Source organism: Beauveria bassiana, assembly GCF_000280675.1.
Source record: "Beauveria bassiana ARSEF 2860 unplaced genomic scaffold BBA_S00009, whole genome shotgun sequence".
In the NCBI taxonomy this organism is placed as follows: domain Eukaryota; kingdom Fungi; phylum Ascomycota; class Sordariomycetes; order Hypocreales; family Cordycipitaceae; genus Beauveria; species Beauveria bassiana.
Genome location: NW_007930844.1, coordinates 239,057 through 265,553, shown reverse-complemented (window position 1 = coordinate 265,553; position 26,497 = coordinate 239,057). Strand labels below are relative to the sequence as shown.

Here is a 26,497-nt window from a genome sequence, read left to right as displayed (position 1 = left end):
AAATGCTAACTTTTGTAGTCCCGATGCCATTTATTTTCTTCATTCATTCATCATGTGGCAAAGAGGCTGGTTATCTGAGAAGCTGCGTGAGCACTCGAGCCCAAGAGGCAGAGCCTTAGGTAGGCAATCGTACCTTCAAACTGGTTTTGGTCAAATTCAATTCGTCGACATCATTGCTCGCAGTGGGCTGGGTCGAGACGCCTGGTGGCTTTGGTGAGCGGGCCGGGCGCCGCTGAACGCCGTAAGTCGCCTCTGGGCAACAGACGGCGAAGCGGCGCTGGACCGGGGGGCCTCATGACGCCAGTCGTTGGTGTTGTCATCTGTAGACGCTTGAACTTGAGAACCGCCCTCGTTATCAACGAGGGTATCCACAGGTCAATCTAATGCATGTCAGCAGAGTGGTAGAGTATAAAGAGGACATCCGAGAGGTGACTAACCGTCATAGTAGTCATCATCGTCAGAATCGTCAGCCAGCTGTTCAAAGTTGACCTTGTAGCGGAGGATACCGCCAATGCCACCAAAACCCTTGACGAATTGGTTACCTTCGGTGGAACGGTCGGAGACGAACTCAAGAGTGGCGCCAAAGTCTTTATAGTGCTCAGCGATCCATTCGAGGAAGGAGCCCTGGGAAACGACGTCCATCTCCTGTCCAGTGGCCGTGTCGAGGAACTTGTCCTTGTTGAGAGCCTCCTGCTGCTTGGTAAAGTTGAGGACGCGCTCCTTGCCCTCGCTGTCCTTGAGCACCCATCTGTTGATCTCGAGGTTCTCGAAGACAATGAGAACTTCAACGGCACCAAGCTCGAGGGCCTTAAGAGTGTCCTCGATACCGTAGCAAACTTTGCCGGTGTCCTGGCTAATTTCATCAAAGTACTTTCCGATCAACTTCTTCTCCTGAACGAACTTGACGTTGCCAAGGGTTTCAGAGGACAGCTCGATGGCCTGATTGAAGCCGTTGTCGCCACCATAGGAAACGTCCACGACCTTGATGACCTTGGTCTGCAGACGGGGATCGAACATGTCGGAGGCATTAAGGTCGTTCTTGAAGTCGGCGGAACCGGCGAGGACAAGACCGGCGACGTTGACCTTGTCGTTGGTGATGAAGTTTTGGACAGCGATTTCGGCAACCTTTCGGACGTAGTTGTGACGCTTCTCATCACGCAGACGAGAGAAACGCAAGGCGGACTGACCACCACGGCCGTGCTTCTTGGGGAGATCAACAGAGAACTTGTGAACGACTTCGCGGGTGTTGCCACTGAGAGTGCCGAAGAGGGTGCTGTGACCATCCATGATGATGAAACCGAATTTTTGGTCGGAATCAAGCAGCTCGGCGAGAGCCTCGGTATGAAACTTGTTGTCGCAGAGATAGAGAGAGGTGTTAATGGGCTTGAACGGCTCAAAGTCAATGTTAACCTTTTTCTCCTTGCCCTCCTGGGTCAGGATTTCACCACAGTAGACGACAAGGCCATTCGGGGGGACCTTGTTGTAAAGCTTGAGTCTGCTCTGGGTGGAGGTAATGGCGGACAAGACGGATTGTCTGTTGACTCGCGACTTGATGTTGGAAGCAGTGCCCTGCAGGCGCAAGTTAGCGATGGTTGACTGGTGTGGTGGAGCACCAGGTTGGGCGGAATGGAGGAGCTGGCCGTACGTATTCTTCAGCCAACATCTTGGCAATTCGAGAGACCTGGTCCTTGGGAGCTGCAGACGGCGTGAGTCAGATTTCGTTTTTCGGGGGTTGCGTGGCGCCAGGCAGCGACGAGCCGTAGCGGAGGGTAGACGTACGGATGATGAGGGAAATCATGGATGTGCCATTGCCACGAGCTGCCTCAAGACGCTTGATGAGCTTCTTGATCTTCCAGATCTCAATCTAAAGGGCAGTCAAAAGCACAAGTCAGCCATTTTTCTGTCCATATTTTCGCAAAAAAATTGTCGTGTGCCTCGTCGCTGCAGCGCGGGGCAGCCCAAGCGCGACGACAATGAGGGGCATCGCCAAAAAAAAGTCTGGCGCGTGAAATTTCTCACCCACAGAGGGGAGCGCACACAGAGACGGGGGTTGACAGGACGAGGGGCATATACGACGTACGTTTCTCTCGGCCTCGCCGTTTTGTTCGCTGTTCATGTTGACGGTAGTTTGGAAGAACAAATGCGCAGGCGCTTCTCCAGTCGAACAAGAACAAGGGGATTAAGCAGAGGGCGGGCACGGGGGGTGGTGACGCCTATGCTGCTCGAGATGTGTTTTGTTCAAAGTTTGAAGGGCTTTTCGATTTTCGTTCGAAATAGCCCAGGGACCAGAATTTTTTAGGGGAGGAAGCCGCTGTAGTATTTAGGTTGCGGCCATTCCCTGTGGGTTGCCTGACTTGCCCTTCCTACTCCGTAAATTGCTAGCCTACCTACCTACCAGATATGGACTGCACGTCACTTGTTGTAGGCGGACTTGTAGCGTCACAGATAGTACCCAAGCACCAAGGTACCTATCCAGCCTGTTTCTCGCAATGTCCGTCATGCGCACAATAAGCAAATGCAATCATACCCTCCACTTGTGCACCAAGGCCGTCATATCCATTGATCTTACATGGGGCGGACTGAGTCGCGAGGGTGTCAACTGCTCATTCGTACTTGTCTTCATCACCGCCTGTTTGTGCCGTTTGGGCCATGTCTGGGCGAGCCATGATGAACAGCACGATCCACATTATTCATCTGCGCCGTAGCGTAACTTAGCTGTCCTGTGTCACTGCTGTGGCGGCGGACAAACGTTTTGACAACACATTCTCTGTTTATGCAACGTTATATTTATGTTTGCATATCTACGGTGTCTCATAGTACAGAGTAGACTCTAGCTATCATAATTTTTCGTATATATTGTAATGCAAGCATTCAAATTGCCAGGTTAAGGCCTGTGCCTACCTGCCGAGAACAACGATTGGCTCAGCGCATCATGGCCCACTCTGATACTCCGCGCTCGCCGCTGTGGATCTCTCTTTCCAGCACTCAAGCGTGCCTCACAAAGCCGACTACACCTCCAAACTTTCGCCCGCCGAATAGCCTCGACAAGCCGAACCCATCCATTGCGCGCTCAGCCGACCATTGCCATCACGTATTGTCTCGATCACAGACCTTGCATTTGACTGGCTTATTCTACGACTTGCGCCCTCATCCTCACAAGCGCGCCTCGCGAGTCTACATCTCCCCCATTCACCTCCTTCATACAGCCCACCATCATGGCTTCCGCCTCACAAGATGCTTTTTCAACGGAGCTGCCGATCGAGATTGCCAGCACCTTGCAAGCAGGCCACATCAGAAGCAGCCCAGACCCCGCCCTCGACATGGCACCCGGCACCGCCGCCGACGACAAGGAGATACTCGACGAAAAGTACGATTACGACGCGCTGCAGCACAAGGCTGCTCATCAGCTCGACGACATTGACGACGACGAGGATGACATTCCATACAGCGTCCTCAAGCGTCCGCGTCGCCAGCGCCAGGCGCTGCCGCCTTTGCCTGACCTGCGCTTCGAGCAAAGCTACCTCAAGAGCATCGCTACGGCCGACTCGTGGTGGAAGATTGCGCTCATCACAACACGAGATCAGGTACTTTCTCTTCCTGCTCTCAAACAAGAGAAATTATTGTATTGACTGACACGATCCTGTAGGTCATTATGCCTTTAGCTCAGGGAATCATCTACAACCTGTTGCTTTGCGGCTGGCAGGAATGGAATCGCAATGCTAAAATTCATGGCAACACTATCGGCGCCCGTGTCCGCCGATGGTGGTACGGCGTCAACAGCTGGATAATCCCCAGCAATGGCCAGCATCGCCACTACCGCGGATGACGAACATGTAGATTTTTTGATTTTTTTTATACCTCAGCCTTGTTTACAACATGTAATGCCATATTACCTTACAATTGGACGGAAGCGTCAAAACCACTCCGTCGATTTATTCACTTCATTTCATGCACCACCTACCTGTATGTATCTCAGAGTACTTCCATTTCTGAAAAATACGATTACGATCTGTGAGAGGTCATGTGCGTTTTCAGAAATGACCGTCAATGATGCCCGCCACAGAGGGAAGAAAGAAAAAACTGCTTTTGCAACCACAGCACAGCCCTGCTATAATTCAAAGTGTCATGATACATACGCCGAGTAAATAAAAACGCATTAACCTTACAAGATATCAAAGAAGTGATCCCGGTTTTTATCATAGCTAAACACTCAGCATTAATATGCCACCATGTACCCCCCCGGACCCGTGTATCCTCTCCCTTCTCAATCAATATAGACGTCCTCAATATATTCCAAACTCCGACCTGCATGGCAAGTAAACACGAAACAGATGCTGACATTCAAAATGTGGCTTATTGAGGCGCGTTGATAATGTCTTGCATTGCAACTGGCTTCACATGCTTCTTCTCCGGGCTGCCACGGAACGCCAACGGTGCGGAAGGGAGAGCAGCCGGGCTAGCAGCTATAGCGCCAGTCACGGCACTCTCTATCCCGGCATCAGACTTATAAGTAGACTTGCCTGTTGGCTCGATCTCAGCAGTCAACTTTGAATCATTTTCACCCTCGGCCGCCGGTGCGGGCGAGTCTTCCATGATAATGTCGGCGGTGGCCTTCGTTGATGTCTCGGCCGGGGCCGGTTTTCTATCCTCCGTGTCGGGGGTAGGGAGTGCATTTGCAATTGACTCGACGGGGCTGAGGGCAGTTCTCAGATTCGGTGCCGTGATTGCCAGCTTAACCACAAGACTTTTTGGGTTGTCATCAATGTCATCATCAACCATGGCCTCGTCATCGTCAAACTCGTCCTCTTCAGATTCAGATTCTTGCGGTACATGTGCTTCGGCGTCTTCTTCATCATCTCCAAATCCAGCCTCGCTCACAGCGTCCTCTGAATCCATGGAGCGTTGGCGGCTGCGGCCACGGCCATTGACCTCGCCCCAACCGTTTCCGTTTGCCGGACCAGTCGCCGCTGATCGCCGCGGTCTACTGGTAGCTCCCAGTGAGCCCTCTCGATCAGCTTCTGAGTAATCTCCTTGGACGCTTGCAGCTGCGCTGTCATCACCTGCTGCCATTCGAGAAGGCGCACGAATCTGGCGTCCGCTGGCTGTTGTCAAAGGTGCAGACTCTGCCGGTGTGTTCGCCCCGGTATTACGCGTAGAACGGCGATTGGTCGAGTCGGAATAGAATGCATCTTCGTCGTCGGAATATGTGTACTTGACGCGCTTGCCACGGGTCCGCCCTTCGTACATGGAAAAGCCCGGTTCTGGTCTCTTGAACTGTTCTTTGCGCATTTGACGGTAATCACGGCGCCTTCGCTTCTACATTGGCAAACTAGTCAGTAAAGCCTTGCTTGTATCAATACTCCCATTGCAATACGCACCTCTTCGCCTGCCTCGAATCGAGGAATTGCCTGCATCATTTTATGGCTTAGTTTCTTAGCCTTGGGACCACCGTCTTTTGTGTTGAGCTTCTCCGCCAAAGCCCTCAGTTCCTCAATCGAGCCAGCGACACTCCACCATGTACGGTTCGTGCCAGCAGGATTGCTTTCCCTATACACGCGGAAGGCAGTATCATCTTGGCCCTCCACTAGAAAATATCTCCTCTTATCACCATCAGACCCCCAAGGCTGAACTGCTCGGGGCTGATTTAGATCGTCTTCGTGTCGGTTTTGCTTGTAGGCCTGGTTGATGATGGCCTTGACGCTGTCAGAGGAGGACATGGTCCATAGTATCAGCGTTCGGAGAAGTGTTAACTGGAAAGGTGACAATGTCAGCACGCATAAGTTTATTTGTCTTCACTTTCGGCATACTCTTTCTGTAGGGTTCATAGTGTTGAATCCACCGCCACCAGACAAGGGGTTCTTGTCCTCCCATGACGCGGGCCACTGACCCTTGTGCGACGCAATGGCATCTTCCAGCGCTCTGTTGTAGTGCCCAGGCCTGTGATCAACGATTAGCGTCTTAATCGAGTGGGTGAGGGTCGCTTTTGGTCATACTTGACGTCCTGCTTACGATTCAACAGAAGTCCTAGCAGCGCGCACAGAAAATGCTCAACGCGATCTCCCGGGATGGGCTCGACCACATCACGCTCCAGCTCCTGAGGACCAAAATTCGCAAGTGCTTTCGGCAGCGCATCGGTGAATCGGCTTCTGAACATAGTAATAAACTGTGCCGGTTAGCCTAGGCTCGTGGTGGTCGCAATGATCCAGTTCACGTAAGCGTGTTGCGGCCCAAGCAGCGGGCGAGCGCAAGCAGGCCGCAACAGCTCGAATAGCAGCAGTACATACGGCAATATCAGGATTGTCGGCAAGGACATGTTCGTGAGGGGGAGACGGCGATCTTTTTCTCGGGGGAGGTGACGGTGATTTAGGCGATTGCTCCGACACCTTGGAGAAGAACTTCAGAATGCCACCCTTCTTGGGCGCTCCGCTGTCGGGGCCGGCATCAAGCTCGTCATCAGATGGGACCGGCGAAAGTGACGAGAGTGATGAAAGGTCTGATGAGTCGTTGTCAGAGGTCATTTTGCAAGCTTGGGTGCCCTCCTTATATGTGTTTGGTGTTGCAGGAGGCAAGGAGTGTAGAGTTCCAGATGTGAGGCGTGGCATGCGACTAAAAGTAACCGCGTCGAGGGACCCGCGAAATCTAACGCGCCAGCGCTCATAGGTCAATCTGCCTGGTCACCTTTCAAAGAGCCGACACTGCTGCGGTGGTACACTACAAGAATTTTCACGGGAGCAGCCACTAAATTGCAAAAACATTTTCGTCACACGGCTCAACAAGCTCTCATTCATCTTGGTTCACTTTGGGGAGCTTGAAAGACCTACAAATTGTCGCAAAGAGCAAAGTTCGCGGGGACTAGATCGACGCGTAGCAGTTTATTTCATTCTGCGTCCGAGCACTATGCATGTTGCTGTTGCGCATCAAGTGCAATCTCTGAGGTCAGCAAGATCAACCTGGAGAACAGCTTTCAGCAACGGAGTCGCTTCATTGAGTGGCAACGGGGAATATCGAAAAGCGCCCGGGTCTCGGAAAGGCTTCAGGCTTCCAATGATCGCTATAATTGGAGAAGAAAGAGCAATTGGCCGATCGATGTGGCAAACTTTCAAGCCAGATTCGTCTCTTGACTAGATATTGACATCAGTCTGGGCTTGCCAACAAGTTAGACTTTCAAATCACTTTACGCGTTCTCCCAGAAACGTGATGGATGTTTTTAGCTTGCACGTGACGAACTGAGAAGCACTAGCCACAATCTCGACTGCAACGAGCCACATCATGGTTGACCCACAGGCAGAGCTAGTTGGACGCAAAAACATACCAAACGCTGAGATCACGTGCTCAGGGCTGCTTTCTCTACGGTGGACAGGGCCCGCACACAAAAATTATGTCGCCCCAAGCGAATGCCAGGGCTTCCCGTTAAACAACCAAGCGGCAAGAGATAGGTAATTGGCCTCCCAAACCCACGCATCTCGACGACTCGGCACTGACACCAATTACTCGGACAGATACTCTTCGAGTAAAAACGAGTCGCCATGGGTAGAGTTATTCGCAACCAGCGCAAGGGCCGTGGCTCCATCTTCAGTCAGTCCTCTCCCCCGACAGCCGAAACTTCGACGACGGCCTCGAACAAGTCGACGATCGACAGACTCTGCGTTGGACATTTACTGACCCTTTGGAATAGCGGCCAACACGCGCCTGAACAAGAACCCCGCCAAGTTCCGCACTCTCGACTATGCTGAGCGCCACGGCTACGTCCGCGGTGTAGTTCGCGACATCATCCACGATGCTGGTTAGTAAAACCTGGAAACTCTTCACAATTCAGGACGAATGAGACACCTCTACTCGCGCGACCGGGAACGAATTGGAATGCGATTGGGAAACAAGGAAGCTGACACAGGTTTGGTTCAGGTCGCGGTGCTCCCCTCGCCAAGGTCGTCTTCCGTCACCCGTACAAGTACAAGCAGGTCGCCGAGACTTTCATCGCCAATGAGGGCATGTACACTGGCCAGTTCATCTACGCCGGCAAGAAGGCCGCCCTTACCGTCGGCAACGTTCTTCCTCTCGGCGAGATGCCTGAGGGTACCGTCGTCTCCAACGTCGAGGAGAAGATTGGTGACCGTGGTACTCTCGGTCGCACGTCCGGTGGCTACATCACCGTTGTTGGCCACAACCCCGACGAGGGCAAGACCCGCATCAAGCTGCCCTCCGGTGCCAAGAAGGTCGTCCACTCCAGCTCCCGTGGCATGATTGGTATCGTCGCTGGTGGTGGCCGTACCGACAAGCCCCTCCTCAAGGCTTCGCGCGCCAAGCACAAGTTCGCCGTTAAGCGCAACAGCTGGCCCAAGACTCGTGGTGTTGCCATGAACCCCGTCGACCATCCTCACGGTGGTGTACGTATAATCGAAAGCTGCGGATGCGTGAAGTATGATGCTGACAATCAAAACAGGGTAACCACCAACATATTGGTAAGGCTTCTACCATCTCCCGATACGCCGCCCAGGGTCAAAAGGCTGGTCTTATTGCCGCCCGCAGAACAGGTCTGCTGCGCGGTACCCAGAAGACGAAGGAGTAAGGCAGGGCGATGTCTGGATTTCATGGTCTCATTGGGATGGTGTTATAGTGGCGTGCTTACATCTATGGATGGTACTGCTGAAGGAAGTAGTATGATAGAAACAAAAGCAAGTACAATGGATGACATTTTAGCGCACTTCCAAAAATTATTTACTTTGTTCTACCCACCTCCAATGGTGCTGCGACGGGACACTGAATCTTGGGGCGAAAGAGACAGCTGGTACGACCGATGCGGCACGCTCTACATTTGCAGCGCATATAAGAGCTTAAATACGAGTTGAATGAGATTGTTGGACTCTCAGGCGTGCAGAAAGAAGTAGTAGCATTGAGCAAAGCGGTTCTACTTAGTTCACAAAACCTACTTGTGCACTCAATATTACTGCATCAAGTTATTCCTTAGCAGCTGACAGTGTTCATACATTTGACTTAACTTTTGTATTGCAGCGAGGGCAGAATAATCAGCCGCGGCCATACACTCAACGGCGCAGAGAAAAGGAGAAAACTTCCAGTAAGCCAATAAAAGCTACCTACCTTCCTACTGATGGATCCGGAAAATGTTGCCAGCCAGATACCTGCCACCAGCTTACGACCCCGCCATGGCTTTTCAGAAAATCTCCCCTCTGCCCCTCCTTGAATCTTGAACCTCCCGCACCCGAAACCCAATTTCACGGAATTGATCAAAGAAAAAATGGCTCCCGTCAAGGAATACTCTCTTCTCTGCCTGGAGAACCCTCTCCTCGGTATGTGAATCAATTTTTGTCCGCATTTTCGCTTCTCACAGCGCAAGTGCTTCCAATCCCCCCCGTTGCAAGAAAAGCCCGCCCGCGGGGTACTCACATGTCGTTGCAATAATGAAGCTTTCCCAGGCACAACGACTTTTCTTTTTGCAATGCCTCTGATTTCTAATATACATCTCTGCAGACATCCAGGCTTTCGGTGATCAGGAGCTGCTCGACAAGTACGGGCTTAAGGCCAACGACGCCATCCTCGCTGAGGAGAAACACATCCCTCTCTACGAGGACCTCCTCAACAACTATGAGGCCAAACTGATTGCTGGCGGCGCCGCTCAGAACAGCGCCCGCGGCGCTCAGTACATCCTGCCCTCCAACAGCGTTGTCTACCTTGGCGGCGTTGGCGACGACAAATACGCCGCCACCCTCCACGATGCCGTCAAGGCCGCCGGCCTTCGCGTCGAGTACCGTGTCGACCCCAAACAGCCCACAGGCCGCTGCGGCGCCATCATCACCGGACTCAACCGCTCCCTCTGCACTGACCTCGGCGCCGCCAACCACTACGACCTCGACCACTTGAAGAAGCCTGAGATCTGGGCTCTTGCCGAAAATGCCGATGTCTACTACATTGGCGGCTTCCACTTCACCGGTACGATGATGCCCCGATTGTCTTCCCATCACGCCTCAATGAAGTAACTGTGCCATACTGACCGAGCGTGCTTAGTCTGCCCTCCTGCCATTATGGAGCTGGCTAAGAACGCGGCTGAGAAGAACAAGATCTTCGTCCTGTCCCTCTCTGCTCCCTTCATTCCCCAGTTCTTCAAGGACCCCGTCGATGCCAGCGCCCCCTACTGGGACTACGTCATCGGCAACGAGACCGAGGCCGCCGCTTATGCCGAGTCCCACGGTCTCGCCTCCAAGGAGCCCAAGGACGTCGTCAAGCACCTCGCCAACCTCCCCAAGGAGAACGGCAAGCGTAAGCGTGTCGCCATTGTCACCCAGGGCACCGAACCCACCCTCGTTGCCATTCAGGGCGAGGAGGGCGTCAAGGAGTTCCCTGTCCACGCCATTGAGTCTGCCAAGATCACCGACACCAACGGTGCCGGTGACGCCTTCGCCGGTGGTCTTCTCGCCGGTATCGTCGAGGGCAAGACTCTGGAGGAGTCTATCGACATGGGCCAGTGGCTCGCCCGCCTGAGCATTCAGGAGCTTGGACCTTCGTAAGTTAATCTTCAGTTCTCGCTTTACATTTTGAGATGCACACGGTTTGATGTCATTCGCTTTCATCTTCATTTCAAGTCATAATACGTCATCCATGCGTCTTATCATATTCGCCCGATACCGGTTGTCCTCGTTTGCAGAGCGCTAACTCGATCCCATTTCTTTCCTTAGGTATCCTTTCCCCAAGCAGGCCTACAAGTCCTCCTAAGCGCACACACTTACCGCCCCTTTCTGGTTCTTCACTCTTGGATATGGTCGCGATAGACGTTAGCGTGCTCTGGCGAAGAGGGGGCGAAACATGCGCTTGGCGTTGAGGTGAAGTGTCTTTAATTAGCGGGAAACGGGTTTCAACAACGGCGTTTTGCATCCATGGAGCGTACTCCCATGACAACACACGCTTTCGCATGGGGAAATTTCTTTTCGGTATCCTCCACGATCCGACACAAGATACGTGCATCTTTTTTTAAAATATGTCTCTTTTATGTAAAGCAAAAAAGTCACTTCTCACGTGAAGAATCGTGAAAAAGTGTACTGGCGGCAGTCTCGCCTTCATGATGGTAACATATTCCGAGGCAAGCGAATCTTCGTGGCAGAAGACCATGTCGTTTCAGTTTCTGCCTTCGTACGCAGCGCGGAGAATAGCCTCATCATAGGAAGATGTCGAATTGTCCGCTTGGAAGGTCCTTTGCAAAGGTTGCTGCTGTTGCTGCGACTGCTGAAAGAGATATTGCCCGCCGATACTGTAATTCGCGGCCGGCGCGCCTGGTGTGCCGTGATACAAGCTGCTCGGATGTGAAAACTGCGACAGGCTGCCAGCCGACGAGGAGTGCGGTACCGCATCGGGCGTGCGCAGGCCAGGCGGCGCGCTGAGCCCGCTGTGCCGGCCTCCGCCGCCGGCGCCGCTCGGGTTTCTGCTCTCGCCCCAGTGGCTAAACGGTGAGGTGCGCGCTCCCGTCGACGGTGGCCGGCCGCCCGCTGCGGCAAAGGTATGGAGGAGTGCGGCGCGGTGAGCGTGCTCGGCTGTGGAGCCACCGCTCAGGTTGATGCCCATGTCGGCGGCACGAATGTTGCTGTGACTGTGAACGCGGGGAAAGCGGCTGCTGCCGCTGCCAGCGTCGTTGGCGTCGGCACGACTAGGCGCAGACGGCACGGAAAAGGGGTCGTCAAACTTGCCGAGTGGCATGCCGGGTGTGATGGGCGACATGCCAGCGGCGGATAAGGGCGAGTTGTCGCCGCGCGCGGGTCTGGGCGTGTTGAACCACTCCCATGGCAGAGGCTCAAACTTGCCCGAGGAAATGGACCGTGTCGGACTGGGGTCCACTTGACGTTGGTGTGTGCTGAAATGCAAGTCTCTAGCAATGTTGTGTTGGGCTCTGTACGACGGAGTGACATCATTCTCATTAATACCGGGTTGGGGCTGTGGTGTAGGAGGTTTCAGAAAAGGCGCGAGCATATTAATGACGGTGCTCTCTGCATCGCCCACCTCACCATCCTTGTTGGCCGGGGCTGGCGGAACTGTAGAAGGCTTTGGTGGTACGGTGGGAGCTTCGAGCTGTTTGCCGTTTGACAGCTTGGGGCTATCCTGGCGTTCTTGGGCATTCGTCTGTACCGAACGTCGTTTCTGCACGTTGATCGTGGCTGGAGTTGCAACCAATTCTTTCCGCAATGCTGGGGCTTCCGCAGGTGGTTCTGGCCGGTGCTGAGAAGGTTGGTATTCAAAGAGCAGCCAGTCCTCAACGACGCGGCATGACAGCGGCACAGTTAGATCTTCGGCAAGAAAATACGCACATCGCAAAATGTCGAGAATTCGCGCCAGCTTCTCCATCTGTGGAGTCAGTCGTTGCTCAGGCGAGTATAAATGAGGCTTCACTTTGCCATTTTGTCCGCAGAACGAGCGGCACGGCTCTGGGATAATGCTTTTGTTGAGTGGCTGAAAGCCGAGAATGTCGAGATCCTCGGGTAGCAAGTAAGGGCACGACACCAGGTTGTTCTTGTTGTACGTTTCCACACAGATGAGGCTAAAGACTCGGGCAGTAGTGTCCATCATGACGCCAGTCAGTGACCCTTCAGCGGTCGCAGCAGCGTGTCCGAAGAGTTCTTGACGTGATACTGCAATCCACATGGAGTAAATTCGTAGCGCGGGAAGCAGTGATTCGGTAAGTTGCGAAACCTTGTCGTTGTCATCCTCAGCAAGGTCGTCAGCCTTGGACACCTTTTCCTTGAGGTTTGTCTCCAACACAGATGCGAAAGTCGCAAAGAATTTGACATTAAAGTTGGAAGTGTACTGGTAAAATTGCAGTGAGGTCGTATTCTTGTTTTCTGTTGCACGTTAGCGTCCTTCTCATAGATAGAACTGTAGTTGTGTGCGTTACTGACCGGAGCACTTTACGGTAGCTATGTATTGCGCGGCAATGTTGATGAAACTCATTTTCAGGATAATATCGCCACAGGACCCAGTTGCAGCAGCCATTTCAAGGCGATGAATTACTTCACGCTCGAGCTCTTTATACTGTGGTGCGGTCTCACCCTTGTAAAATAAGGCATGCAGGCGCACAAACCACATGATGAAGGCATCTTGAGGGCCGGACGACGCATGCTTGGACTTATTGGAGCTTGTTTGTTGAAGAGACTTGAATTCCATTTCAAGATTGGTTTTTGCATTTGGATGAGGGAACTTGATTGCCCATGCGCGGTAAAAGTGGTAGACGCCATCAAGGTGGCTGCCCTGGTCGAGGCTCACGATACCCATCTGATGAAAAGCGAAGCCAGACTTGGGCAAGAGATGCTGAGCAAGTGTATAGTAGGTCAAAGCCATGTCGTATCCTGAATTCTTGTGCTTGGCCTGTACTCTATACCGAGCCAAGTCGCCAAGTCGGATGAGTGTCGAATGGCATGACCTGAGCACTTTTGCATTGAGCTCGGCAGGTACGGGGCTAATGAGATCGCTGGCTGTCATTTGCTCGACCTCAATTCCCTTGGCCACGCGTTTGAGATCAGGAATATCATAGCGCGCGGAGAGTCGCTGGATATAGCCCTGGTAGAACTTTTGGGCTATGCGCAAAAAGTTGGTGTACAGCTTTTCGGTTTTGCGGCGCTCGACGGCCTGGGAGGAAGATTTCAACCTGCCGAGAATTCGACGATATTCGGAGTTTATGGACGTATGCAAATTCCATAACATCTCTTCAGTATTTTCACTAGCGGCGTACTCAAAATCGATAAAGACGGTCTGCACACAAGCGAGGCGGAATCTGGCGTAGGGTTAACAAACGGGCAAGTGGCGCACTAAACGGGATACACACTTTTCGAGTGTACCGTCGGCAGCTTCGAGCTGGGAAATATCAACACCTGATGAAGTGTTGTTTTTTATCTTTTCCAGTTGCTTCAGAAGGTGCTTCCGAAGCTTCAAGGCGTTTCTGCGGTGGTGGATGGCAAAGTTAGCAATCGGAGGGGCATGGCATCATGCATTGGCGCACAATCCACTCCGCACAGCGGTGTCGCGACACATATGCGCGAAGGGGGCGCGCGGGTATTTGATAGGTAGGTAGAGGCCAATACTCACTGCCATGTTTGGCTCGCCTGGGCAGCGGGTGAGGCCATGACTCTGTCGTCGACAATGCAACGGACGAAGCCGTATCGCGGCCGAGATATTGACTTGTACCTCGCGGAGCGACAAGCACAGCCGGCCAGAGGGCGCGGTGTGGAGTGGAGGAAAGAGGGTGGACTGGTCAGCGATGTTGTCGAATCATGCTATCTGAACGTTAGAATTTGGAAATTCGGGCTGCCCATAGTCGTGTATTCGCGCAGGAGACGTGTTGGCGGCGAAGAGGTGCGCGGGATCGAGAAGAAGACGGAACGGCAGCGGCGGCGACGCAAGACGGCAGCATTTGGCAAAGTAAGTCCAGGCGGGAGGAAACGACGCGGCAAACATGCGAAAAGAAAAAAAACGAAATATGCGCGCCTTGGATGTCACAGCACAACGGCAAAGCAAAGAAGAGAAGGGGGAAGGAGGAGGAAGAAGACAGGCAATAGTGACTGGTCTGCTGAGGCCAATGTGAAGAGCAAGTCGGGGGGTTTGGAGAGAGGAACCCCTCCAGGTTCGGCAATTTTTTTTTTTTTTGGCCGACTTTCCTTGTTAATTTTTTCTCGCCATTTTTAATAGTGCTGTACAGGTAGTACGCTAATTGCTAGCTACCAAAGCTTCTTCTCACAAGGGCAGCACTGCAAATAATTAAACCGGTAGCCCACACGCACCCCAAGCACCAGCTGGGATATTGAGTATCTACCTAGGTACACTAGGTATAGATTGGTGGTGACTTTATCTGCATCGGCTTTACATGAATGACTCTTGCTGTGTTGAGTATGCGTAGATGTCGTCTTTCACCGATGTCAGCACACCTCTATTACACCCTTTGGCAGGCGTACGATCTCAAGGTGCATAATGATATGGCCAGATTCTCACCCTGTACCACGTTGAAAATTTTGACTTTTTCAATATGCAAGCCGTGTTTCGGCGAGATTTGCTGCAGCTCTTGGTCGCGCACGAGCCGGCTCATCGCGGCCATTCGATGACATACTTACAGTGAGCCCACCACACAAGAACAGCTCTAGCTCCACCAGCAAAGAAAACACCAGCAAGCTTGCCACCAATTCTGATCCTCGAAACCATCATTGATACGTGGAAACTTGCTTCAATCTCAATCAAAAATACAAGCTACGACGCATAGTGTCATCCTGACAACCTATGCCGGCTGCAGCTGCCGAGATTCTCCACTAATACACCACCTTACCTTGCCCGGTTACAAGCATGAAGCGCTCGCGAGAGCCCCAAGACGATATAAACCCTGCATCGCCCGACAGTCCTGACGCGGACGTGCCCCCTTCTGGTCCTCAACACACTGCCAAATATACAGAGCTCGACTTGGACGCGACGGCATTAGATACCGACCGCAGCAAGCCGTTGTCTTCTGCAGTGCACATGCTCTGCTCCCTGCCGCCTCACGCTGACATGACTTTTGACTCCTACACCGCGTACGAGGCGCACTACAGCAGCTTCCATACCAATCGTTGTCTGCAATGCCGCAAGAACTTTCCCAGCCAGCATCTTCTCGGTGTGCACATCGAAGAGATGCACGATCCCATTGTCAGGGTCCGGCGAGATCAGGGCGTCCACACCGTACATATCAACCTCCTGCTCACCGTCTTTGTACCACGACACCGGCTAATCACGGACGCGGACAACAGTTTTCTTGCTTTGTCGAGGGCTGCGACAGGAAATGCATGACACCTCAGAAGCGTCGTATGCACTTGATTGACAAGCACATGTATCCCAAGAACTTCTTCTTTGCCGTGACGCGGGACGGCATCGACGGACGGAGGTCCCTGCTCGTGGATGGCGCACCCCACCGCCGCCGCTCCTCGGCAACGTCGCAAACCAAGGGTGCGAGAGGGCGCGCTGCCACTCTCGAAGGGCAGGCGTCGGACGCGGGAGAGCAGGTTTCTGAATCCTCGGCGGACAAGGGGCGGGCCTCCCAGACCCCCACCGTCGACGATGATGTTGACACTATTACCAGCAGTATGGCGTCGTTGCGCTTTGTTCCTGCGGCTGTCAAATTTGGTAACAGAAACCGGAGTGGTTTCGCCAAACGATGAGAGATGTGGGAGGAGCACCTTGCATATTCACGACTTGTATGACTGATGAATCAAACAGCACGTGTGGAAAATGACATTGTAGACTGTCTATATGCCAATTGTTAAAGTGTCCCATTCATTGTGTACATTGGATCAATCCACTGCTTTTCTTTTGCTTTTCCCATTCGCCTAAAACAAGATTTCGCTGATAACGCCGTGATAATGCATTCCACGGCAAAGTCTTCTGCCGCCCAAGAAACAAAGCGCGCCACGACATTAATGAAACAAGTACAGTAAAGGAGAATATCAATCGCCAGAAGAACATCCGCGGCATCCGCAGCTATTGCACTCTATTTCCTGTTGGTCTTCTTTCAGTTGCGCGCGGGGCACGCGACAGATGCACGTGCTGTTGAAATTTGTTTCTTTCGTCTGAACACAGCGAAGGCAGCACAGCTATAGAACAACACTTGTTAGCATGATCGCGTGCAGAAGAAAGAGAGTCCGGCTTTGCTAAAAGCATTCGACAACGTACCTTTTCGTAGCCTTGCTTCTTCCACTTGGCAATGAGCATCGCGTCCGCATAACCATTCTTGAGTAGCCAATCGTACAGCTGCTTGCTGATGGCCTCCTTGTCGTAGTAGAGCTCGTAGACGTAGCGGCTTCGCTGGTGCGCAATCTGAAAAACCTCCCACTGCGCCTTGTACTTGGGGCCCGGCGGCGGCGGCTTGTTCTGCGCGTCCTTCATCTTGTTGGCAAAGATGAGCAGGTCGTCCTCGATGTCGCTGAAACCGTCTGGCGGGGGCTTGCGCTTCGAGGCGTGGCGTATGGCGGGCATCTTGAAATTGAGCGGCCGTGCCTTGTAGATCCTCCTAGTTGTATGTGCGCCGCGATATCTTGTCAGAGAGAAAGGTGGTTGACTCGGCGCAGTTGAAAGGTGGCGGCGAATTAACAATGATTGCGTACGTTGCTATCAGACGGGCCGCCCTGTAAATTTACTAAGGTAGGAAGCTAACTTATCATTAGCTAAAATTCCAAGCCAGCCAGTATGTCTTCCGCGGGGCAGAAAAGTGTGGCGCGCGCGCAACTACTTTTGCTGTGGCGTGGTGGCTGCACGTGATCCGCAGCCATTCTGACGATACGGGTTGCAGCCGAAGCACAGCAACCTCATCAAACCACGCTCCGGAAGCCGGGTCTCGTCCAGCACAATTGAACCGACTAGTCGCCCACCATGGCCATTACCCCGACGCAATTTGCCAAGAAGACGGCGCAGTGTGCGTATTGCTCCCCGTATCGGAGCCGCTGCACCGCAGCAACCAATGGGCCGTCTTGCTAACTAGATGAAATCGCAGCCGCCAACTGGGCAGAGGCTAAGCGCCGAGTTCTGTCTTCCTACCGCGAGTGGATAAGAGGAGTACGTTTCTTGAATTACCTCCGAGCACGATATCTCGCGGCGACCAAATCGGATTGGGCGATTTGCGCGACCGAGAGCCTCCCCGATAATACAGCTGGAGAGATGGCGAAACATACAAGCTGAAGAAGCGCACGACATATGACCAAACCAATGCTGACCTTGGGGAATCGAAATTAGGCACCGGAGGTACAGACCATGTACAACATGCCCATGCCCATCTCCGTCATCCGCAACCGCATGAGGCAGGAGTTTGAGCGCCACCGCTTCGTCAGCAAGCTGTCGGCCGTCGACGTCCTCTTGTTCAAGTCGCACGCCGAGTACCAGGTACGAAGGGCACCGAGTTCGGCGCGCCATGTCATTGTGAAATTTTCTAACAACGAAACGCCGGTATAGGAAATGATGAACTTTTGGAAGCAGACCACACACGTCATGTCGTACTTCAAAGACGAGAACTTTAGAGGAGACGACAGACTGCCCAGAAACTTCATGTCTGGTTTTCTGCAGGTACGAAGCCCTTCCTTCCCGCTCTCGGGTCAATTCAGTGGATGGCTAACAACTCGGCAGGGCCGCAATTGAGGGAATTCGACATCGAGACTGCTATGTACATATATAACCACTAGACTTGAGCGAATGCATCACGCGCCGTCGCAGATTACCCAGCATGTCGCGCAACATGCAGTGTCTCATTTTGAATTTCTTGTGTTACATTGCCTTTGTATGCGATGGCAAAAAAATGAATGAATTTAAAAAAGATTATAACGCTCCGAATTACCCATGTTAAAACGAACTAAACCGACCTGAGTTCTGGCCAGCGTCTACCTGACGATGCCATTTTCGTCGTTAAACTGCTGACGCTTAGTCATAAACTCATCGGCAACGACGTCGCAGACCTGCTGCAAATCACCAAGGCCCTTTTTGAGAGCGTCAATGGCGGTGCCCTCTGGGATGGAGTGTTAGCCTTGCGCCAATGGCGGGGCGTTGATGAGACTCACCATATGTTTGTATTCTAATATTCATCTTGTCCTCTGAAGGGTGAGGAATCGTGTAGGCACAGAATTCAACGTCGGGGCTGTCATTACTCTGTTAGTCGCATCGCTTCAAAGGCCTGGCCTCGGCCGGGAATAACATACTTTTTCATGATAATGTACCGCAGGGCGTTGCCCATGGTGTGGCCTTCTTCGATAAACTCAAAGGAAGCGGCCGTCTCGGTAGAGCCAGGAAGCTGCGTGATACGGTCAGCTACTTGTGTTTGACGCCAGAAAAGGGTTCAGCTCTATTGAGGTCATCTCATACGAGACTCTCAGTCGGGGTTGGGGGGGGGCAAGGCAAACTCACAATCTTTACGCGCTGGGCCTCAACTTCCTCCTCTTCCTCTTCCTCTTCTTCTGCCTCCTCTGCGGCGCCATTCTCGGGCATGTCCTGATCAGGCACGTCCTCGACCTGCGCAGAAACGGGGGCATCCTCCATGGCAGCGTCCTCAGACGGGGCGTCCTTTTTGGTCCTGGAGGGCATGATGAGGGTTGTGTGATGAATTGAGAGTTGGAGGCAAAGTAGATCTTAATATTTGAATAGCAGTTGCTGATTTCAAGTCGACGTCGGCAGTTTGAGATAAAACTTCATCTGAAGCGTTAACACACGAGTACTGAAGACCGATTTTGATATCATTCAAGGCTTGCATCTACAAATTTTGAGGACGATGTGAATATTTTAAGTGGGTCGACCTCACTCAGTGCCACGGTGGATCATGGCTGAAGATGGAGTACATGAGCAAAATTAGCACAGTTAATATGATAGTTGCGCTGCTTTCGAACAGTTTCCAGTGTACTAATTTATTTATTTTTGGCTCTTTTCGCCTAGTTGGCTCACTACAAGGCATGCGGTTCGACTACTTGCGCAGTCACCGTCACGCTGAATTGATGAACGTTCCGTATACCGTCCTTCTTTCGATTGTTTTCATTCTTGTTCGGACAAATCCGCCTACTATTATATTCCTCTTCGTCTGTGGCTGTGAATGTTTAACCTATTTTTTTTTTTTTTTTTTTCCCTGCCGCGTCATGGAGCCTGTCGGATCGTATGCGCTGCAGTATCAGCCGCGGAAGCTTTTTCGCAGATGGTGTAGATCTTAGCTTGATGGTAAGCAATGCGTGCAAAGCCGTGTCGACCGAGAGCCGGCATCTATGCTCTGGCCTTGTTGTATTATTCACCAACTATAAGAGGGGCAATGCAACTGCACATTTTCATCATTGACGGCATCACAAGAATTGGTGATGTGTTCTGGTTCCTTGAGATTCTCAGAATAGCACTCTTGTCCAGGGTATGACCATTGCTTGCCCCTGGACGCCGTGCCGCAGGATAGTGTGGCACGTCACCGACAACGAATACATGTGACGTTTCCTGAAAGTGCCAGGTCATCAGCATGCAGAAATGAATATGGTGACGGAATATGCACCTTTTTAGTTATTCAGAGGGCTCCTTTTTTGGCTTGAGCATGAGTCTGTCAACTCAGCAGCCGTGCTCGTTCACGCGGGGAGGGGTAGAGAGCAACGGGGGGCGTGTCGAGGTGTTTGAGACGAAGCCCCTAGTTCGACGCCACCAGACAAGTGTTGAAACTCTGCATGGAGTCTTTGTCTGACGAGTCCCGAGTCTTGGGGTTTGTCTTGACAGGAGTGCAGATGGGGACAAGGTGGATAATGAAAGTGTTGCGTCCTTTTTTTCCCTACCCTTTCACCCTTTCTTGCCTTTTCACCGCGCAGCTTTTTTCGGCAAGGAAAAGCAAATTCAGCATCTTGGATTCCATGTTAATAGATGCCAGGATGTGGCGATCGACTATAGTTAATACTACGTGCTTGGGTACCAGGTACATAGCCAAAAGTTGCAGGTAAAAATAGCAATTGCAAGGTAGACTTGTCAAGACCCTTGCTTTTTCTTCCTCTGCCCACCAGCGCCTTGCTTGGAAAAACCCCTTGTTAATATGGATCTGGCGGGCAGGGATTCGTCATGTCCGCCTCACGAAAACCAGCGGAGCGGGACGCTGACCAAGATACATCTTTTCATGTTTCATCATCGATGGAGCTGAAGAAGATGAGCCCTTGGCTATTGCTCTTCGTATCAATATGTTGGCCAAATGCGAGTGGCAAATTGCTCAAAGCCTCGTAATTGGAGGCGGGAGGTGTCAAAGTCTGTTCGGCTCTATGCAAACTGCATGGAATGTCTAAGGTGAATGGATGGAATTGTCTTGTCCAGCGACCATGATGGGCGAGGCGAAAGAACCGAATCCATGTTCTGGGCCCCTCTTCAACACCTGAGACGTCAACGTCTCAGGTGGCGGGGGGCTTGTTGGTGGTGGACAGGACGATGATTTTCGGTCGTCAGTGGGATTAAAGACAAGCGAATAGAGAAAGGAAGAGAGGAAACGGTGAAGAGAACAAGACATTCGGCAGAGGGCCACGAAAAAGCTGCAGACACCGCCGGCATAGGGAGCAAACACGGCGCATAAGACAAACGTGAGCGGCTAATGTGATAAAGATGCATCGAGCCGCCGTGGCTGTAAAATAGCGGTAGTATTGCCAAGAGAACCTGCTCAAACTGCTCCCTAGCGAATCTGGCACTGGCAAAGGCAGTCAATCGGTGTGCCAGCCTGCATCCGTGTGCACACGGCAGTACAGATGACGTACTGGGGCGCGATGCTGGCACACGCACGCGCACGTTGCCGTCAAAAGGATTTCCCGCAATTTGGGCCGGAATGTGTTCCGTCCGGAACTGCACCAGTGAGATCTGCTTCCTGCATCTACGAATTGTGTTAATTTACTGCCCGTCATGGAAAGAGGTATTGGTTTATCGAGAGGACCGTGCAGCTGTCGCTTGGTCTGTCACTCCGGGCTCGTTGGCCGTGTGCGCGCAAAAGGAGAAAGCGCCGTGTGCGGCGCACGGTAACCGGCGTCTGTGAGGTTGGTTGGCTCTTGAGACCCTACAACCTGGCGCGCATGAAGAATTTTGCGAGGCCAATAGGGCATGACCAGGCAATAAAATTGAGAAGTTGAAGCAAATTGCCGATCATATTTGTAGCCCTGTGCGGGTCTAGTGTAACGTTTTTGTCAATTTTCGATTTTGATTGCAACACTTGGCCCCCTCCTAAATAATTACCTCGACGAATGAAACGGCGCTAGTTTTGCAGGGTCGCGATCATGAATGCTCATGTGAGGCTAAACCAGTTGATCAGCAATAATTTTTTTTTTACCCTGTGTAGCTTCGGACAATCGCTTCCATCACGAATGCCCTGTTTGTTGCGAGACAGTGAATCAAGTTGGAAAGACCCATCCCGATCCAACATGATGATCAATGCGAGGCAAAAGTTCCTTTTATTGACGGAGAGAGAGCATCTACATAAAAATACACCCGGCCCAAAAGGGTAGCCTTCGATCAGATCAGGGTGGCGAGAAGTGGACGAGCATGGCAAAATTTGGGTATCATTGACGGGAGATGGAGGAAAGGGGGCAAGGCTGGGTTCATGTTTGCGTGGAAATAAGAATCAAAGCAAAACGAGCGAGGCAGAGAGCGCATGGCTGACCGAAATGGGCTGAGCAGTTTCAGAGCCGGCGATGCCCAACGACGGGCTGCGCCAGCGCATTTGCCGCGGTCTGCGCTACTGCCATTGCTGAAACGGACCAGATGAAGACGAGGAGGGGGGAATAAGGTCATAAGGTCCTCGGTAGCAGAATTTTTTTCCTTGTCGTGTTCCTTTTGTGTGCGGATATCATCGTTTGAATAGTAGAGCAGACGTTATTGCTACAAGTGCTGCCATGTACCGGATCCTGCAGATAGTTAAGACTGAACAGCATAAATTGAATCGTCAACAAATCCAAGAGAAACTGATGTTGTGAGTACCCCGGACGAGACACAGGCCACCCCACCCCGATGCCTGCAGATATCAACATGAAAGTCCGTGTCACATCGTATCGTTGTCATTTCTTCCCTGGGGGTAATAAAGTTGTCGGGCAGCAAGCAACCGAATTGGCGGGACGGTGGCGACGGTGAGACTGGGAACCAGCTAGTTAGGTAGGTAGATTGGTAGAGAGACAAGGGGGCAGCCACGCAACCACAGGGTCGACGATCAAGTGTCAAGTGTGATGAATGCTCGGCCTTTCTCTCTCTTTTTGAATGCTCATCTCCAGCTGACCAGTGATCATTATGCGCGACTCGTGGCTTTGCAGAACGATGGCAAATTGGGCAAATAAATGTTTTAGTATTACTGTTGAACCACGGCTATCGCCGACTGCTACCCAAAAATAAAGAGGACCTCGTTTCGGCAGGCTTTGCCGCTAACTTGTGAGCTATGTGATGGTTTTTATCTTGTATCCCTACTGATAATTGTTTGCCGACTTGCCAAGGCACGCGATGCAACTGAATCATTAAAATCTTTTTCCTTCCTCTCGTTATTATTGACACCAGTATTCGCCCGTCCCCCCTTCTTCCACCCACCCTTCGGCTTTCACCATCCCTGCTAGCGGTTTGAACTTTTGGGCGGTTCCAGCACATCTCCAGCCAACCACCGATGAGCTTTTGGCGCTTCCACCAGTTCTCCCCCCTGCCGCAGGTAGATGAGGCATCGCGGCATGAAAAGTATCAGAAGTAACAAGATTTCAAAGTTGAGAGGATGCGCATGCTTGGCAAAAAATAAAAATAAAATAAAACAACCCCCTTCCGCATGTTGAGCCCTAATCTGGCTTCACAATTCAGAAAGGTTTCCCCCTGGGCCCCTACATTTATTCGTAAATCTAGTCCCCTTTCCATCACACCCCCCATTAACCTGTACGCCCCCCACCCATCCCCCCCGGACGCAGCGTTGACCAATGCGAGGACCACCGCCCGGCCTCAACTGACAACTGTGCGCTCTCAACTGAACTAGTCCTAAACTAACACGCCCAACTAATCCAAACCCAAAACTCGTCAGCCTCCTGGTTGCTCCAGATTGGTGCATCGACGCAGCCCCTGGCCCGTCAGTCGGCCCCTGTGCGTCGTGATGGTACAAGTGACCTAGGTAGGTTCGTGGTTGACAACTTGACAGTGGTGGTAGTTCCTTTCCTCTTTTGCATGTGCACTGGTATTTGGCAAGACATCAGGACAAAGACAACGGGTTCATTATAGAGCACAAAAATTACACAAACTTGGGATTCGTCAGGAACAAATTCAAAACTACCCGCGCCATCAAAGAAAAACCTCCTTCATCAGCTAGAAACGCCCTATATCTGACCTTGCGATCCCACCCAGTAACAAACTACCAGGTACTTTAGTGGAACTGTGCGCCCGCCCGCCCATATCTACCTAGGTAGGTATGTACCGTGGTACCTCCCTACCTGGTACTCCGTAGGCTGGTACCCGTTCATCCATCCTGATCCTCTCTCTAGTGTGTCCGCCCTTGGTATTCTTGTCAAAATACCTGCCAGTCTTGACTTGGGTACTTGCTTGCAGAGGTACCAGATCCTTTCCCCTCCCCTCTATCGAAGCCCTTCGCTTCGCTGTCCGTTTACTACGTATATTCTGCAACACTTTTCTACCCCCCCTCTGCCTCTACTGCCTCTACCTTTTTTTTTGCTCCTTCTCCCCCTTCCTTGCCTTCTGCAACCAAGCGTCTGGGTTCTTTTGTATGCGACATTTGCTTTCTTGACTGTCGGCATCCTTCTTTACTCTAACCGCCACTCCCTTTGCCTCGCCAGACATCTCCCGTTTGTGATAGAGCCCTCTCGAGACAAATCGAACCAGTCTCTTTTAAACGCGACGCCCACGCGCCAATCACTCGCTTCGACGCCCAGTCTGCTCGCCAACATAACCGCATATCAAAGGCACCTCTCCGACGACCCTCTCATCGCATTTGACTCTCGACACTCGCGCTCGCTCAGGACAATCGCAACTTCGCACCAGGCCTGTACCCCGTATTGCCGCCGAGGCCATCTCTAGTGCTGTCCTCATCTGCGCCACTTGGACGCTCGGTTCTGCCCAACCTCATCCACTCTCGGGCTCTAGCTAGATACATAGCTGCCCTTTCCCAGATTCACAATTCGACCTCACACATTCGACATTCGCCACTCTGGCCAAGCGTCAACTATGAGTGCTGCAATCGCCATGGCTCCGTCTCCCGCACCTCACGAGAGACCCTCGGTCATGCCCTCCCCTGCTTCTGCCTCCGTCGCCCCGACAGCCAACGGCGCCGCATCTCCGCCCTCGCGCAGATCATCAGCTTCGAAATCTGCCGCTGCACAGGCCTCTACTCAAAGGTCTGGAAGTAACAGTCCCAGAGCTGCGCCCGCCTCTGGCAAAGGCTCTCCCTCTAGCGCGTAAGTGTCTTGTAGTAGTACAATGTATCGAGCAGAAAAGCCGATGCTAACAACCGAAACAGATCCAAGGCTGATGTCAACCCTCCCAAAGTTGTCATCAAGAAGGAACCCGGCTCTCCAAGTCTTAACAACACGCGGCCCAGACCCCGTAAACTCGATCTCTCCAAGAATACTCTCAACAGCAATTCACCCGCCTCGGCTGTTCCTTTGACCGCTAGAGATGGTCTTGGAATTCAAGAGGTTGGGCTGGCTTGTCTCTCCCCCGGCTTTGTCACTCAAGACCCTGTCATGAAGGAGCAGCTTCAACGCAGTCTGAGTGTCCGCGAACAGCAGCGCAATATTATCGAAGCTCGTCTGCAGTTGCAGTCAGCAAAGGGCGACGGTACACACCCTGACCGCGATGGTGGGCCCCAGTTTTCCGCCAGAACTCCTGGAATGTCGTCTCATCGCAGACGTGCACCCCCGGGCCTGTCCATTGTTGCGCCTTCTCACGAGCAATTCGCCCACGAGCGCGTAATTCAGTCCGCGCCTCTGGGTCACAGCTTCACCGGCCGCCACCAACCCGCGCCTTTGTCACGACACGTTCCCACTCAGCCAGGCCATGGCAGCCAGTCGCACATTCACCACGTCCCTGCCACGCAAACGAACAACCGTCTGCCACCCATTCATGATGTCTTCCCGCAATCGCAACATGCCGACAGCCATCCTTCCGCCTACGGTTCTGCGTCCCGCGCCCCGCTGGCTTCGCCTAGCCATCCGCAGTCCGCGTACCAGGCTCCTTTGTCTGCGCGCCCCAGAGAATACAAGTCAGCCGAGGAGGCCCAGCAAGAGCTCGCTGGCGGCCGCGCCGAACTCTTACCAAAGATTGTGCACTACGGCGGACACCAGCCTCCCACGCCACCCTCGCCTGCCGGTGGTCGCATCAGCGGTAGCAACAGCAATCGCAGAAGAACCCGCGCCGAGTATGAGGATGGAGCGACCCCACCTCTCGGCCACGGCCCTTCGTCTAGCAGACGCGGCCCCTTTGGCGCGGGCCGTGACAGTCCGGAATCACAGCGGGCAAAGCGCGAAGAGTTTTTGCGAATTTGCGAGCGAGCTTGGGACCTGTTCCACTCGTAGTCGCAGCAGCGTACGACGACGCATGCATGAGCAAGGGCCAGCTTCATGAGTGCATATATACACACGCCACTCTCGCCGCCATGTGTTTTTAATCAAAGACGAATCGAATGCATTTTACACATCTTTTTCTTATATTCTACGACCCATTCGTCTTATTCTCTCAAATGGAGCAAGACATGGGTATTCAGCTGAGAGATTGAGTCTCGCGGCTGTCTCTCTTCTTTTTTTTGTCGACGGGTACTGTGTATATGAGGTGACGGGTCAAGTGGGAGGGAACACCGGGTTTTATTTTGGTTTCCTGCCCACATGCTTTTTTTTCTTCTTCTTCTTCCAACATCTTCTCTCTTCAACTTATCTACGTGGTTGGACATTGTAACGGTTTGAAACTTGAATGATTTTTTTTCAGTCCTTCTTACTACTTTTTTTTTGTCATGCCATATGAATGGGAGGGTTTACCATGGATCCATGAATCTGGCGCAAAGAGGTACGGA

General features: G+C 52.4%; 11 protein-coding genes across 11 annotated transcripts; 6 read left to right on the top strand and 5 right to left on the bottom strand.

Annotated features, from left to right (window-relative positions):
• Positions 1-432: 432 nt before the first annotated feature.
• On the bottom strand, positions 433-2,116 carry BBA_04082 (Eukaryotic peptide chain release factor subunit 1 (eRF1); the record flags this gene model as incomplete). Its single annotated transcript, XM_008599179.1, has 4 exons — positions 433-1,569; positions 1,646-1,695; positions 1,780-1,864; positions 2,081-2,116. 4 exons carry the CDS (start codon positions 2,114-2,116, stop codon positions 433-435), a joined length of 1,308 nt encoding a protein of 435 aa, XP_008597401.1.
• A 1,099-nt stretch (positions 2,117-3,215) lies between these two features.
• BBA_04081 (uncharacterized protein) lies at positions 3,216-3,826 on the top strand (the record flags this gene model as incomplete). Its single annotated transcript, XM_008599178.1, has 2 exons — positions 3,216-3,584; positions 3,647-3,826. 2 exons carry the CDS (start codon positions 3,216-3,218, stop codon positions 3,824-3,826), a joined length of 549 nt encoding a protein of 182 aa, XP_008597400.1.
• Positions 3,827-4,353: 527 nt separating this feature from the next.
• BBA_04080 (uncharacterized protein) lies at positions 4,354-6,518 on the bottom strand (the record flags this gene model as incomplete). Its single annotated transcript, XM_008599177.1, has 5 exons — positions 4,354-5,316; positions 5,379-5,750; positions 5,808-5,937; positions 5,994-6,163; positions 6,285-6,518. The coding sequence occupies 5 exons, from the start codon at positions 6,516-6,518 to the stop codon at positions 4,354-4,356; spliced, it is 1,869 nt and encodes a 622-aa protein (XP_008597399.1).
• A 1,008-nt stretch (positions 6,519-7,526) lies between these two features.
• Positions 7,527-8,566, top strand: BBA_04079 (60S ribosomal protein L2; the record flags this gene model as incomplete). Its single annotated transcript, XM_008599176.1, has 4 exons — positions 7,527-7,575; positions 7,676-7,783; positions 7,903-8,384; positions 8,441-8,566. 4 exons carry the CDS (start codon positions 7,527-7,529, stop codon positions 8,564-8,566), a joined length of 765 nt encoding a protein of 254 aa, XP_008597398.1.
• Positions 8,567-9,253: 687 nt separating this feature from the next.
• BBA_04078 (adenosine kinase) lies at positions 9,254-10,725 on the top strand (the record flags this gene model as incomplete). The annotated part of the gene is made up of 4 exons (XM_008599175.1): positions 9,254-9,305; positions 9,487-9,945; positions 10,021-10,516; positions 10,689-10,725. 4 exons carry the CDS (start codon positions 9,254-9,256, stop codon positions 10,723-10,725), a joined length of 1,044 nt encoding a protein of 347 aa, XP_008597397.1.
• Positions 10,726-11,124: 399 nt separating this feature from the next.
• Positions 11,125-14,114, bottom strand: BBA_04077 (telomerase activating protein Est1; the record flags this gene model as incomplete). The annotated part of the gene is made up of 4 exons (XM_008599174.1): positions 11,125-12,836; positions 12,894-13,765; positions 13,817-13,930; positions 14,077-14,114. 4 exons carry the CDS (start codon positions 14,112-14,114, stop codon positions 11,125-11,127), a joined length of 2,736 nt encoding a protein of 911 aa, XP_008597396.1.
• Positions 14,115-15,321: 1,207 nt separating this feature from the next.
• On the top strand, positions 15,322-16,166 carry BBA_04076 (zinc finger protein; the record flags this gene model as incomplete). The annotated part of the gene is made up of 2 exons (XM_008599173.1): positions 15,322-15,690; positions 15,759-16,166. 2 exons carry the CDS (start codon positions 15,322-15,324, stop codon positions 16,164-16,166), a joined length of 777 nt encoding a protein of 258 aa, XP_008597395.1.
• Positions 16,167-16,451: 285 nt separating this feature from the next.
• BBA_04075 (cell cycle control protein cwf14) lies at positions 16,452-16,980 on the bottom strand (the record flags this gene model as incomplete). Its single annotated transcript, XM_008599172.1, has 2 exons — positions 16,452-16,598; positions 16,678-16,980. 2 exons carry the CDS (start codon positions 16,978-16,980, stop codon positions 16,452-16,454), a joined length of 450 nt encoding a protein of 149 aa, XP_008597394.1.
• A 393-nt stretch (positions 16,981-17,373) lies between these two features.
• BBA_04074 (NADH-ubiquinone oxidoreductase 14.8 kDa subunit) lies at positions 17,374-18,132 on the top strand (the record flags this gene model as incomplete). The annotated part of the gene is made up of 5 exons (XM_008599171.1): positions 17,374-17,416; positions 17,495-17,556; positions 17,734-17,880; positions 17,950-18,060; positions 18,121-18,132. The coding sequence occupies 5 exons, from the start codon at positions 17,374-17,376 to the stop codon at positions 18,130-18,132; spliced, it is 375 nt and encodes a 124-aa protein (XP_008597393.1).
• Positions 18,133-18,371: 239 nt separating this feature from the next.
• Positions 18,372-19,068, bottom strand: BBA_04073 (DNA-directed RNA polymerases I and III subunit RPAC2; the record flags this gene model as incomplete). Its single annotated transcript, XM_008599170.1, has 4 exons — positions 18,372-18,496; positions 18,549-18,625; positions 18,687-18,778; positions 18,892-19,068. The coding sequence occupies 4 exons, from the start codon at positions 19,066-19,068 to the stop codon at positions 18,372-18,374; spliced, it is 471 nt and encodes a 156-aa protein (XP_008597392.1).
• Positions 19,069-24,675: 5,607 nt separating this feature from the next.
• On the top strand, positions 24,676-26,006 carry BBA_04072 (uncharacterized protein; the record flags this gene model as incomplete). The annotated part of the gene is made up of 2 exons (XM_008599169.1): positions 24,676-24,887; positions 24,950-26,006. 2 exons carry the CDS (start codon positions 24,676-24,678, stop codon positions 26,004-26,006), a joined length of 1,269 nt encoding a protein of 422 aa, XP_008597391.1.
• Positions 26,007-26,497: the final 491 nt, after the last annotated feature.